This window comes from Mus musculus, chromosome 12, assembly GCF_000001635.26.
Source record: "Mus musculus strain C57BL/6J chromosome 12, GRCm38.p6 C57BL/6J".
Classification (NCBI taxonomy): domain Eukaryota; kingdom Metazoa; phylum Chordata; class Mammalia; order Rodentia; family Muridae; genus Mus; species Mus musculus.
The window spans coordinates 88,442,846-88,457,877 of record NC_000078.6 but is presented as its reverse complement, the minus strand read 5'-3'; the positions used below and the strand labels follow the sequence as shown (position 1 = coordinate 88,457,877).

The window sequence follows — 15,032 nt, the reverse complement described above, 5'->3', positions numbered from 1 at the left end:
CTGAGGGTAAGACAAAAAGCAGAGATCCTACCATCCCTAGACTGCCCCTCTTCCAGGATGCACTTTAAGGCTGTAGAGCCTGGAACATCAAGTGCTCTTCATTGCCACTAGGCCTGCTGGATAAATATGGCCGTTGAAGAAAAACAGAGCCAAAAATTGGTGACAGACAGATTCTTTAAGACATTGTTCAAGACTCTGGATCCAGCGTTTGCTAGAGGTATCTGCAAAGCAGCTTGCATGGAATGACCCTGAAGCTCTTGATGCGAATACCCAAGGTCACAAACCAGAAAGCCAGGCTCCTGGAAGCAGTGCCCAGCTTAGTCAACATCATGAGAAGGACTTCATCTCTATCTACAGTGAGCAGAGGCCTCAGTGGGGCCTGAGTCTGCCCAGCACTGAGAAACAAGCAAATAAACTCCCATGATCCTGGGCAGACAAATAGAAGTAGACAGGAATATGGGGCGCAAAAGCTCCCTGAAGTCTGTACCCAGTCTAGACAGTCCAAGTCCATGAATGAGGTGGGACTTGGACAGGGCTGTTTGCATATGGAGACAGGAAGTGAAGGCTCTCCTTGACATGAAGCCAGAGAGGACACAGGCACAGTGAACAGCACCCAGTGGGTGGAGGAAGTGCAGGGGCTGCAGGAGATGATAGCCCCTGGGAGGTGCTGGAGGAACCCTGGTGTCTCACCAGACTACTGGGGTCTGGGGTTTTTAAGCCACAAGCCTTATCTCTACTCCAGGATGGTAAGATCCCAGGAGACAAACTAGGCTATCCTTCCCCTGCCTTCCTCACTCCAGTGCTGTAGCTCCTGCTCTCCCCCCCCTACTCCTCATCCTATAAGGCTCCAATACAGCCCTCCCTACAGAGACACATGGCCCACCAAGACACTTAGACACTGGGTTGGAAGAGGTCCCTAGGCATCTGGGAAAGGGTTACCTACCTCAGTAGCAGAGACTGGAGCTTGCCCAATGCCCTGTTTGACTGAGTCCCAGGACCGGGCTGTCAGCATACAGGCAAACAGTGGGTAGAGGTCTGCAGCTCCCAGGCGCTGGCTGTACTGTTTCAGCCCGTCCATGTCAGTCCAGATCAGAGACTGCCACAGATGGCAGTAGTCCAGGCGGAACTCCTCCGTGAGCACCTGTAGCCAGGGCAACACAGGCAGCAACTGGGTCTCTCTTGGCCCAAGGCCTGAGCCCCAGACTAGTGCTGACCACCACACCAGGGACAAGGAGCTCCTGGCTCTCCAACAGTCAGCCATCTGAGGGCATGAGTTCAAAGGGACCAGACATGCTCTAGATTTCAGTCTCTCTTTCTCAGATTTGCATATACATAATATCTTGGGGCTGGATCACACATCTAAGCATGAAATCCATTTGTTTCATACATGCTTTACACACGTGGCCCAAAGGTAGTTTTGTACAATGTATTTAGTGATTCTGTGCATGATACAAAGTTACGTGGCATAGAATTTTCTGTGGTGCCACAGTGCTCAGAAGCTTCAAGCACTGGGAGTATAGAGTTTTTGTATTAGGGTTACTCAGCCTGAACTGGCAAGCCTTGGTCCTAAATGGCAGAGACTGCTAACTCCCCTATAAAATCTATATTATCATCTCTTTTCTAGGTTACTTCCCTGGCTTCCAACAAACACAGATGCAGTCCTCTACCTCAACAGTGACTGATGGGGTGGAGCAAAAAAACCCCACCTCCTGCAAAGCTCTCCCACAGGTCTCCAAGCCTCCTCTCTGCTATCACTGCCTGTGAGTCCAAGAAAGCGGGACCCTCTGGATTCCATCTACCATACCCAAGTGTGATGGTTTGTAATATGCTCGGCCTAGGGTGTGGCACTTTTAGTATGTGTGGCCTTGTTGTAGTAGGAGTGTCACTGTGGGTGTGGGCTTTAAGACCCTCATGCTAGCTGCCTGAAAGTGAGTATTCTGCTATCAGCCTTCAGATGAAGACGTAGAACTTTCGGCTCCTCCTACAACATGCCTGCCTGGATGTTCCCACCTTGACGATAATGGTCTGAACCTCTGAACCTGTAATCCAGCCCCAATTAAATATTGTCCTTATAAGAAGAGTTGCCTTGGTCATGATGTCTGTGTACAGCAGTAAAACCCTAACTAAGACATCAAGCCAATGTGAACAAGGTGACCGTCCCCTGCTACCCCAGCTATCTGCCTCCAAGCTGCAAGGTTTCCAGAGAACATCAGCGGGCTCCAACCGCAGGAAGAAGAATTTTCTCCTACCTGGTAAAGCCCATGGTCTAAGAGGACAATCTCAGCCTTGCCCGTGTCAGGACGCTTCCGTACCAGTACGTTGCCTGGGTGGGGGTCACAGTGCACGAAGCCATTGACAAAGATCATCTCACTGTACATCTTGCCCAGGTGGCAGGAGATCTGAAAGAGAAGTGACCCACTGGGAGTTCTGCCCTGCCTATATGTGCACCAAGAGCTTCTCTCATCCCCCTAATCTAGTCACTCAAGAGAGAGATGACAGTAGCCATTGGACCTGAGCATAGGAGAGGATGGAGTCCTCACATCTGAGCGAGAAGCTCGGCTCCAATCCAAGCACACGTTAGAATCACGTGTAGCTCAGACATGCTGGGACGGCCCTAGCCACCAGTGTTTTCTGAGTTCCCAAGGTGATCTCCTGCACGCAAGAGAGAAGATTGGCTGCTTCTCCAAGGCTGCCAGTCGGTCTTCACCTCCCACACTGCCCTGCCCACACCTCTCTCCTCTCTGCTCTTTTATCAGCCCCTCTTCACTCTTTCCCAAAGGTGAGAGAGTGGGTGGTGGGAACAATCCCACCCACTCCTTCGAAGAACAGAGCCGGGTTAGGAACAGGTGATATACACAATGTCTCTCCTCTGGAGCTGCCCTGCTGCCAGGCCAGTCCTAGACAGACCCAGAGTCTAGGACCTGCTCCCCTCTCCCCATCCCCCAGAGCCCAATGCTAATCTGATTTATGATGTCTGTGCGGAAGAAAGACACTAGAGAGGCCATTTAAATCATCCTGTCAGTCCTGCGAGCCCTGCCAAGGCAGCCTTCTTATCTCTACTCCCTTTTTTTTATTAAAGCTAAAAGCCTCTTCCTTGCCTGGGAGCAGCTGCTGAATAGAACCAGACCTGGGCCCTGAGATGATCTGTCGATGGACATGCAGGGGATAAAGATATGCTCAGCCAGAAGGTAGACGACCCAGGATACCAACTGTCCTTGCCATTTCTTCTAGCCTCAGTTGAACCTCATGGTCATTAACAAATGAACAACAGTGACGAGAAAGGAGCTGGGGTTCAATGGTGAAGGGGCTTCAACAGTCTTCCTCAACCCATGTCTTATGACATGAAGTCTTGCCTCTCTCCCTGTTCTCACCTTGTATCTCACATCTCTCTCTCTCTCTCCCTCTGTGTGTGTGTGTGTGTGTGTGTTTTCCAATGATCCCTATGCCTTCCTACCTTAGGCTTCCACAAGCCCTCTCACCATCTCCCCATCTTTAGGTCTACCCCCACCCCTTCCGTCCTATCCAAGGCATGAAGAGTGCTCTCGACACACACACACACACACACACACACACACACACTCACTCACTCACTCACTCACTCATAGAGGATACAGGGTTTTTTTTTTTTTGTTTTTTTTTTTTTTGTTTTTTTTGTTTTTTGTTTTTTGTTTTTTGGTCTTTTATAGCACTAGCAATTACTCGAGTGATTATTTGACAAATGATCATCTGGTTCACTATCGGAAGCTCCTAGCACAGTGGGGACTGGCTCTGTTTTATTAAATGGCTTTATTGGGGTATAATTGATGTGCTATAGACTGGCTCTATTATGCATGCCTTTGCTTGTAACAGTACCACACAGGTAAAGTAAGGCTCTGCATTCAATGTGAATGAGTTCTCCCTGGTCTCCCTGGCATCTGTGCTTCCACCTCCAGTGTCTATCCTAGTCCTATCAGTCTTTCCTAAGCCCCAAGCATTCATAATCAGCATCAACTTAAAAGATCAAGAATGGTCAAGTATAGTAGCATAGACATAATTTCAGCACTTAAGAGCCTGAGATGGGAGGACCGAAAGTCCAAGGCTAGCCTGGGCTATAAAAGACTTGATTAAAGAGTAATCCTGCATTTGAACACTGCTGCCATCCTTACTATGCTCAGAATGTAAGTATAGTTATGACCCACAACCAACTCTTCAGACAAGAGACTGAGAACACAGAGGTTAAAGCTGTTCATGGCATAGCCCTGTTTCTTCAAAGCAGGTATAAACCCCAGCTGCTAAATTAGCTATTCCCTTCTATACAGGGGCACCTCTCCCCTGAGACCTCAAAGCAGCTACGTATACTTCTGGATTCAGTAAGTACAAGCTCTCACAGGTAGCTGCAGAAGTGTATGTGCATGTCACAGGGCCTAGGATCCAGTGACCTTTTGTAGATACCCCTGTGGTAGTCATCACTGGTTCCTGTAGTGATGAAGATACTGAAGCCACTGCCCTACAACACCAGCACTCTGACTCCAGAGATCTACCGTGGGACTCTGTCATTCTTATTAGGAAAAGGACTTTGCTCTAGGTCGAATTTCAGACTTGTTCTGAGATGGCAAGGGGTCCCAGGGCCACTGTTTTCTGTTTCCTGGGAGATGGGCCTCAGCCAATGCAGGTCCTGAAAAGCCAGCCAGTTCCCCACCTCTGTGCCACCAAGACTCCTTTTTGTTAGGCTTCTTGGAGCTCCTCGGAGCTACGCTTCAGAAGGCGGTATCTGACAAACCGATTCCATTTATTAAGTAATCATTCATTTTTATTTGTCAAGGACGCATATAAAGTCCAATCAGGGCTCCTGATCAGCCTAAGATAAGCAGCGCAGCCAGACTGCGCTGACGGAATTCCAGGCAAAATGTGGAGAAGTGACATTTCATTTAGTCTGGGCAAACCTGTCACAGGGAGACGTATGATCTCCCTTAAGCTTTCTGAAATATTGTTAATCGCTCTGGAGCCCTTATTTCTACAATGAAAGATGGCCCCCAGGGGCATGGTGAATAGGGATGGGGAGGGCTCTATCCCTTAGGGATGGTCTTTCATTGGGCAGTTGGGGGTACTGCCAACTACTACCACATATTTGAGTGGAGCCACCAGAGAGTGTGTGTGTGTGCGTGTGCACATTCGCACGCACATACACCATTTCAACACCCGTCAGCTAGCTGCCACTCGGAGGCCTTCCTACTTGGGGGCTTCTCTGGATGTTTAGTTCAGCCAGATGTCACCAGACCCGACAGGTGTAGAAGGCAGAGCAAGGAGCAGGAGCTGGCTGATGCCAACAGCTCTGCACTGAAGCTATCTTGGAGCTGCCACTTTGGGCACGGGTGACCTGAGAGATAAGCCACCCTAACCCTCCATCTCCATTAGCACTTAAGTGGGACTAAAGTCATCTGTCCAACCTCCTCACAGGGCAAACTCAGGATTCAAAGTCAAATACCATTACCTAGGAGAAAGTCATTACTCAGTGTTAGACACACAAATGTCACTGTTTTGGCTTTTCATTGCTTTAGACATGGAGGAAAAGGCATACCTGTTACTATTAAGTATAACTGTCAGCATTATGAACAAAGCTCATAAACACACAGAGACTGAAGTGCCCAAGGCAGGATGATAGGGCTGCTTCTAAGACAACTGTGAGGGAGCCGGGACTTACTCAGGGCATTTAAACAGAAAGAAAGGAGAATTCCTGGATGAAATGTGAACTGCTTATTGTCCTATGACGTCTTAAGAAGAAAAAAATATCAATCTTTAGGACAGCAGTTCTCAACCTGAAGGTCACAACCCCTTCAGGAGTTGAATGGAATGACCCTTTTATGGAGGTCACCTAAGACCATTAGAAAACACAAATATTTACTTACAATTCATAAGAGTAGCACAATTACAGGTATGAAGTAGCAATGAGAATAATTTTATGGTTGGGGTCACCACAACATATATTAAAGTGTACAAAACAGTCACAGATGTTGGAAGACTGAGAACCCCTGTTTTAGGGTTGTCTTTTCTCCTGGGCAGTAACTATTTGTATCTCAACTGGAAAGAGCTACAGGTTGATGCAGGCCTTTGGTCTGAGCTCATAGTTCTTGATAACAAACACAAAGAAAAATCCATTTCCCTAGATATCAAAAGTCCTTGGGAGATGGGAGGGGAGGGGAGGGAAGAGAAGGGGAGGGAAGGGGAGGGGAGGTGGAACTGGCAGTTCTGGTTGAACTACACTTAAGAAGGACTTCGACAGAGCATGCCACTCTTGTGGCCCTAGTCTCTTAGTTTTGGGTGAATTCTCTTTGCATCTTGCCAAACCAGGCTGAATGTGCTGATGGGCAGTAGCACATTTTGTTAAGTAGCCCATGATGAGCCAAGCCCTGCTCCAGAGACTTTGCCCTTCTCTCCAAGAAACAGGTGAAGGGGGTGATACAAAGACAGGAAGAAGCCACTAATCACTTGCTCAGTAGTCAGTGACATTGATCCATCAGGTGACCTGACTCCAGAGAATAGGTGCTCATTGGCCAGGCCTCCTGCCTCTCCACTGCAGGGAGGCTCTCCCAGAAGTTGACTTCTGAGGGACCTTGGCATCCAGTAAGGCGTCTGTCTGAAGAAAAGGATGTTGGTAGAAAATTCTGGCTGGGTGACTCACCCAGTCCACAACTCTAAGCAAAGGCACAGGACAGCGCTCTTTACTAAGAAGCTATGGAGAAGTCTGAATTGTTCCTTGTGAAAAGAATGTGCCATTCATATGGGATTCCATTAATTACAAATGCCTTTCTTCTCTAACAGTGGGGGAGAGGGAAAAACCAGGACTCCATAAAAAGGCTGAGTAAAGAATTAATTGAGTAAATAATATTTAAATCAAGGAGTTATTTTGGGACTTTTCTCAAGGCCTGAATTGGCTGAAAGTAGTTTAATTGGTCTATAATTGTGTGAATTAATTCATTCCTACCCCCAAGGAAAAGTCTATGTGTGTTCCTGGGTGGGGGTGTCTTGGGCCCATGTCTGTGAGAGGAAAGCAAGGCTGCTGTTGTGGCATCTGTCCCCAGAGCCTGCCAGATTCTCCACAGACCAGCCTGCTGCCTGGGACATAGTGCCATCAAGCTCTTCCTGTGCCCAGGAACAAACACTGGGATTTAGAAACTGCAGGCTTCTCCAGCTGTCCAGTGCTGCAGGCAGTGTATTCGTAGTACACGGTGATCTTGGATGAGGGAGCTAGGAGATGATGTCTCTGACCACCCAGCTGTGAACTCTTCAGCCTCACAGGACAAGGAAGGCAGTGGTGCCAATGGGCAGTGGGGACAGGAAGAGAGACGCCAATGGGTCACAGAAGAATGAGAGGTAACTCTGATGGTGGCACTTGGAAAGCCTCCTGTTTAGACTTAAGCCTTAAACACCCCAAGTCTTAATCACGCCACCACACGGTGATGCTTTCAGTACTTGGCCCCCGGCTTGCAGCATTATTCGGAAGGAGATGGAGCTTTTCTCACGAGGGGCCTGGCTGGTAAAACGAGGTCATTTCCGGTGATAAGGCGATGCCCACTGCTGGTGCTGGCTGAGACCACTGCTTTCTCATGTCTGGCCATCTGAAGACTCTCTGTGTCATGGCCTCATCCATAGACAGAACCACTCCAATAGACATGTCTTCCCTGCCATGGTGGCTGCAACCTTTGAAGCCATGAGCCAAAATAAACTCATCCTCAAGTCACTTCTTTAACTTCAGTTAGGTATCTTGTAGCAACAAGAAAATCAATGCAGCTTCTTTAATCAGGCCTCACCAGGCACAAACACTGCGAGGCAAGAAAGCCTGTGGATCTCTACCAGAGATGCTCTGTAAGGCACCCCAAGGCCAGAGGAGTCAAAGGTGAGTCCCTGGCATCATCGACACACAAGAGGAAGGAACTCCTGTTGGCACCTGGTGTGTCCTCTCTAGGGTGACAACTCACCCCGCACAGATCCATACTCTTCCACCTTGCTTGGGTCACTATAAAAAGCCAGAGAAAGGATTCATCGCTCCCTATTTCCCCTGCCCTTTGACAAAGACTGTCCTGGTGGCACCAAGGACATCTGAGAGATGGAGTTTCGGTGTCATTGTGTATTGAGCATATACCTCAGGCTCATCACTGAGCTGTGCTTCAGTTGTCCAAAGATCTCTAGGTCACCCATGGTCAACTGCAGACAGGGAAACCAGGGTTCCTAAAGAAGAGCAACCCCACAGCAGAATGGTTGACAAATGACAGAGCCTGCACTGGACTCCAGTGCCCAACCAATCAATAACTCTGCTGTGAGAAAACAAAGAAATCCACAGGAACTACCTGGGGACTCCACTAACACCCATGAGCATCCTAGAGTGATGGGGTTAGAGAGAAGATGGTTTTCCTTCCAGTGATTTCAGGAATTGAGTCTTTAGCATCTTCAGATTCCAGCCAGCTGGGAGGGCCAGGAGGTTGGAATGATGCTGAGCACAAGTGAGAAGTCCTATTCTGCCCACATGAAGCAGTGACAGAAGCAAAGGTAACCAGGGGAAAGGGAGAGGCTTCAGTTTTTCTGAACTGGTGGCGCTACATGCCAGTCAAGCACCTCCAAGTCTATGCACTCGCAGGCCAGAGGCAGAGGACAGGAAGGGAACAAAGGTTCTCAAGGATTTTATGGAGGAAGAAATACCTCTGTGAGTAATGCCCTCATAAATTATGAATTAGGAAAATGTTCTGACATGGCTGTATTGCTTACAATGCTTGCGTGGCGGCATCTGTCACACAGTAGAAAGGACTTGGCCTCCTATCTCAAGAACTTGACTCAAGGCCACCAGAGCAGTGAATGGCAGAGCCAGGCATCCTCGGGCACCCAGCCTGTCTAGCACCAGGTCTCTTGGAAGCCCCATGCTTGGTTCTGTCCCCATTTCTATTCTAGCATAAGTGGCAGTGCCTGCACATAGTAGGTACTCAAAACATACACTGAAAGGTGACTCAGAGATCCTTCACTGTTCCTAAAATGTCAGGAATGGACTTTGGAGTTACTGCAAGAAGTAAACACAGTCAGGACTTCGGGCTACATGAAGAACAAAGCCACAGGCTCCACTCCCTTGCAGACGCCTTCAAAATGACTTCAGAGAGAAAGAAGAGGCAACAGGCCCCGCACAAGAAGAACAGAAGGCATAGCCGCAGCAGCCAATGTGAGACAGGAGGACCATGGCCTGGGACAGATGGGGACAGGTGGTGGCAGAGCAAAGGCTGAGGAGCCTTGAGCCAGCTACAGGTGCTCTGTGACTATGATCTCAACTCCAAAGAGGCTCAGTACCTGGCATCTCTGCAAACAGATTTTGAGGGTCCTAAAAGGAAAGATGAGCTAGAAGGTTTTAACTAACTCCTAAGTCCATCCCCACTTTAACAGAAGTTTGCTCCCTGGAGAGTTCTCCTCTAACTGGGATCCTGATGACTAGGGCTGAATCCAAGACCAATGGAAATTGCTGTCACCATCTCCTAAAGTTTCTTGTAAATATGATCCTGGCTGTATATGCTACCATGGTCAGGGATATAAACAGGCTCCAGCAGGCTGCTGGCTACTGGTGAATACTGGAAGGTAGGTCTTGCATGTACACATTCGGGTGAGCACGGATAGCTCAAGGGCTTTGCACTGGAGTGAGATCCGCTGCAGACTCACTTGGACACTCTGCAACCCTTCTTCCCATTCTAGACTCTCCTGTGTACCCAGGGGTGGTTCTCAGGAATCTGCATAGCTATACGCACTCCTCCAACGCTTCTGAAATATGGCTCTTGAGCCAGTCAGTGCTCACTAAGCCGTAGAGTCACTGGTCTATAAAATATTCAAATATAAAGGATCCTTAATTGGAGGTCAACTGGTCCATCATCTCCACTAAGAGAACTGAGGGCCAGAGAGGCAGGACTACCTTACTTCGTTCTTGAAAAATTAGATGTCTACTAAGGTCTCTCCATCTGGATACTGGTTTTTCCCAGCAGCAGGGATAGTGGCCCAGACTCACAGAGGGTCCACCCGCCCAGAGTCCACTGGTCACAAGCAAGCCACAATATCAGTATACCTACTCATGTGTCTACACTCCCCCTGGAAAAATCAGAGCCCCCTCTAGTGAGATACCATTACAGCCTTAGCTTGCTAGAGCCAAAGCAATGAGTGGATGGGGGTGGCCCCTGGACTGGAAGTCCATCTCTAGCAGGAGAGGCCAGTGATGACACAGGGCAAAGATGCTGGATCTCCCAATTAGCAGGCAGAGGCTCTGCTTCGTTTTAGGGAAACTCTAAGAGCTGACCTCCCAGTGGGACCAGCCAGTTCCCACTGCAGCCAGACTCTGTGAGTTACCCAGGCTCTGTCCTCCTCCCTACCCTAGGAGCTGAAAGCAAGGGGAACTATTGGATATTCTCAGTGTGCTGCTAACAAAGGGGTCTATTCAGCCCTCCTGCTGCCAATTTCCTGACAGTTACAAGTGGCTGAAAGTTCTACTGTGGACCCACATGGATCTGTGGGAGGGAGACAGAGAAGGTGGAGGAGAAAGGGCCTAAGTTCTAATTTTGGTTATAATCCCCACTGAGGAGCTAGCTGATAATGTCTGACTCCAGCATGGGGGTTCTGACCACCCAGACCCTGCACATGAAGAGACTGTATTAACAATAAATGTGGGTGGGTAAAGTACAACCCCCTCATTCCTAGGGGGCCCTGTGGTGACCAGGAAGCAGAAGGCTGGAGACAAAACCTGGTCCACTAGCCAGTTTCCCGGATACCAGGGGAACAGGAGGTAAAGACACACCTCCATCTTCTTTCTCCCTTGCTCTATGAAACTGATTGGTGACTGCAATCCTCCAGGTCAGGGCGGGAGTTGATGAATGTGCTCTGTGCTGCTCGCTCACCTGTACGGACTTAGCGGCTGGGAGAAAAGAAGCCAGCAGCAGCCTTCGCTCAGGGAAGTGTCCTTGTCCGTGTTGCCACTCTAGGCTCACTCTAGGGTCAGACCTCTCCCTGATAGATGCATAGTTCTTTTACAGGAAGCAGGCCAGGCTCTAGGGTCTCAGAACCCAGGCCTAGCCAAGCAGTCCCAACCACACTCTGTCCCTCTGTCCTAACACCAGCCCCCACCTCACCTCATTCACATCGATCTGGTTCTTCTCCATGTAGGCCCTGTCGTTGACTTGACCTCCCTCTACAAATTCCATCAGGAGCACCCTCTTGGTAGACAGCTCCCAGTGGATCTGGGGAACCTGCGGAAGGAAAATGAGAGTCACATCAGAGGAGGAGGCTGTGGGCAGGGCCATCCCCTAGTAAAGTGCTGGGAGCCAGGCAGTGGGACGTACTGCTTTCTGGATAGAGCCATTGCCAGAGAGAACTGGGGTGAGGACCAGGCAGATGCCTCAGCCAGGTAGCCCTTACAGCGGAACTCCTTCACAAGTCCTTTACAAACGTGGGAGCAAGCTCCTCAACCCCCCACTGCCATTCCCTAAACCCCTGACCTTCCACATCCCTCACCTCTCACCCCAACTCCTCCTCCATCTTACAGTGAGCCACACACTATACTAGAAATGGGTACTTGGGAGAGAAGTGTTCCTACCTGGAAACTGCTATTATTAAGGCTTTAACTAGAAACGTTCACTGCAGACTCGTCATGCTTTAGAGCCTGGTCTTCAGCTGGTGGTATTATTTTTGAGAGGTTTGGGAACTTTTAGGAGGTAGGTCCTGGCTGGTGGAAGAAAGCAGGGCCTTCTAGAGGCGGTCCTCTGGTACAGGAGCCCAGCCCTGTATCTGGAAGTTTCATTTCCTGGATCCCTGTGATGATAAGAACTTCCAGTATTCCCTTCTCAGCCACAAGCTCCACACTGACCTCACCACCATGATGAGTGAAACCCTTTGAAGACATAAGCTGGAACAAATCTTTCCTTCCTTCGGTTGTTTCCATCAAGTACTGTGGTCAGTGTTGCACACATAGCTAAAACCAGTGCTAAGAGCTGCTTCCCTCTGCCTCTCCCTCCATCAGACCCTTGCTTGGTCCTAACCCTGCTACAGTTTCTGCACCTGGGAAACAGATATATTGAAGCAATGAACTGAGTTTGAACCAGAAGACAAATTCTGCTTTCTCCCAGATTCTTACAAGCCTCCTGTGGCAGACAATGCTGGATCTTAACCCATTGTCTATTACCCATCTTCCTCTTCCCCACATGTGTGAAACTGAAACCTGTTCCCTGGCTGCCCCATAGCGGGTGGTCACATGATGTGGCTCTGGCTCATCAGAAGTAAGTGGCACTTTGTTAAGAGGATCGGGAAAGGTTTCGTTTCTCTTCATAAAAGGATGCCTGTGGTACTGTTCCCCTCTTTCTCTCCCACCCTGAAGGTAAATGTGATTCTTGGGACAGTGACAGCCATCTTGTAACCACAGGGGGGTAAAGGAAGGAAAAGAAAGTCAGCCCTGATGCTGTCAGAGTACCAAGTACCATCAGCAGGCAACTGCTGCACACCTTCTCACTCTATACAAATAATAAACATTTTTAACCATGTATATATGTTGGGGAGGGGGCAGATAATGTGCCTGTGAGCTCAGATGCCCAAGGAAGCTGGAGGCTTTGTGTCCCCTGGAGCTGGTATTACAGGCAGTTGTAAGCCACCTATTATGGTGACTGGGAACCAGACTTGGGTCCTCTGGAAGAACAGTGCATGTTCTTAACTTCTGAGCCATTCTTCTAGCCATAAGAATAAGCATTAAATAAATAAATAAGTAAATAAGTAAGTAAGTAAGTAAGTAAATAAATAAATAAATAAATAAATACCTAGCTAGCAGTAGTAGCAGGTAGCACACTCCTTTAATCCCAGCACTCAGGAAACAGAGGAACTCTTCCTCTGAGAGTTCAGGGCCAGCCTGGTCTACAGAGCAAGTTCCAGGACAGCCAGGGCTACACTGAGAAACACTGTCTCAAAACAAACAAATGAACCTGTCGGGTTGGGCTTCGGTTAACTGCAGACAAATCATAAACTATTTAACATATTCCTACTCTCCCTGACTCTGAAAACACCAAAAAGCAAGATAGAACAGATTTCAGTGGGAACAGGAAGGGGTCAGAGGGCACCACAGGCTGTGTGGTGTCACATAAGCAGGTGACACTATCAGTACCATCAAAGCCATGATGCTTTCAGCATACTATTTCTTCAAAGTTTTGGTCACTATTTCCTCTTAAGGAGAAGAACCAAAGGCAGTCCATTCCATCTAGACAGCCCTCAAGTCCAGCTACACATTTCTCCTAGTTCTTCTGAGAAAGCTGTACCGTCGATCATTCTCTTACCTCGTGCCTCAGTTTCCTTCCCTGGCAAGGGGCCCTGCAGGGCATGGAGCTACCTATATGTGAAGCCCTGGTGCTAAGAAGCAGATGAGCCTAAGTTAAATTTTCACCATTTGGAAATCTAGGTTGATCAAGACGTTTATGCCTCTCTGTTGCTTTGAATGTAAGATTCAGACACACTTGTCAACTCGAAACAAGTCCATGTCTGTCATTATCGTTGCTCCTGGTCTCCAGGGGAAAGGTATACTACTTGGGTACCTTTGGTTAAGTTTATCCATTGATTTGGAAACCTCAGCTTGGCAGTGGGCCTTGGAGCTCTGTAAACATTAGGCCAGAGCCCCAGCAGGTCCTACTAGGTCATTTGGAGGACAGCCAGGAGAGCACCAAGGGTGGGGTGAGAGCCCAAAGCTGAAGTCTCTCTGGGCTGCCTGGGCACGGGCAGGAATAAGCCAGGGACTCCTTCCCATACCTTCATTCCCTGTGATGTGACCACTCCAGCCTGATAATCACACGCCCTTTTCCTCAGCCACTCGGGGCTGGATTATCACATGGAAATGACCACAAAATCACGAAACAGCAAAAGTACATGACTTGTCCCTCAAGTCCCCAAATGGCTATGTCTCACCACTGCCCATCTCCTTCTTCCATCCAGGAAGGAAAAAAAAATTGGCACCTGGCTATAAAGGAAGCAAGCTTAGGGACGCATCTCACCAGGGACTCACTGGCCCTAGCAGGGCCACCTCTGGCCTATGAGACCCTGGCTCAGGGTCTATGTCATACAGGGTAGCCCCCCACAACGGCCCACCTGAGAGCTCCACCTGCTACCACATCAGGACCACCCAACCTCTATAAAAAGTCCCACGACCTTGCTTGGGTAGCCTGGGCCTCGTGGTGGGGCCTGACCATGCACCTCTACTCTGTGCACCGTGAAGCCTCTGCTATCATGCAGGATACAGTCCTCCAGAAGTCAGAGCTCGGCCTCCTACTTGCTTTATTGACTGTGGACACATGGTAACCTCTCTGAGACCTAATGCACCCCTAGTAAGATGATGTGGGTGGCTATAGAAGAGCCTGCTTCACCTCACGCACCACTGGCGTGGAGAGAGGACAAGTGTCCCACACAGAACCAAATGCTGAGCTGTTGGTTAAACAGTGGCTGTCCCGTGACAGCTACGCAGTGACCCATGAGGATCCTGATCCACCTCAGAGCTGAGTCAATGCCATACGCTCACACACTCATGCAAACATCATGCAACATAGTTGTCTTCTGTGACTCAGAAATGTTTCAAACAAGTACTACACAGTTTGATGTGCAGGCTTTAAGCCACGCTGTCTCCCCCCTAACCCTGCTTCTTCCCCTTGCTGGTTTACTCTGTCAACCTAGGCTAATGGCTCGATCCCTTGGGACTTCTGCTTCCCCACCAATGGCACAGGGTTCAAAATGGTACCTCCTTTGTGAGGCCACTCTACAGATTAAAGGGTAAATATATGTGAAACACTTTTAGAAGTGACTAACACATTAAAAGGTCATATGTTATTATACATGTTGCTCATCTTTGAAAGTCTAATAAGCTGTGACACTTCTCCAAGAGCTCACATATCCCCCAGGGTCCTGACCTCACACAAAAAACTCTGGAGTGACCCTGCCTGATGTGACACACTCTCATCTCCACTCGAGCTTTTATCTAAACTGGTTTCAAACCCATGCGTAGACTGTTTCTCCTTTCCTTC

General features: G+C 48.8%; 1 protein-coding gene across 20 annotated transcripts in view; it reads right to left on the bottom strand.

The window, feature by feature from the left end:
• Positions 1-15,032, bottom strand: part of Adck1 (aarF domain containing kinase 1) — a 101,233-nt gene that overhangs the window by 3,849 nt on the left and 82,352 nt on the right. For all 20 annotated transcript variants that reach the window (XM_006516246.3, NM_001277296.1, NM_001277297.1 and 17 more), the window contains 3 exons: positions 11,121-11,237; positions 2,250-2,399; positions 944-1,141 (listed from right to left, as the gene is read on the bottom strand). In XM_006516246.3, coding sequence (XP_006516309.1) covers positions 944-1,141; positions 2,250-2,399; positions 11,121-11,237 — 465 coding nt within the window. The remainder of the gene's footprint in view (positions 1-943; positions 1,142-2,249; positions 2,400-11,120; positions 11,238-15,032) is intronic.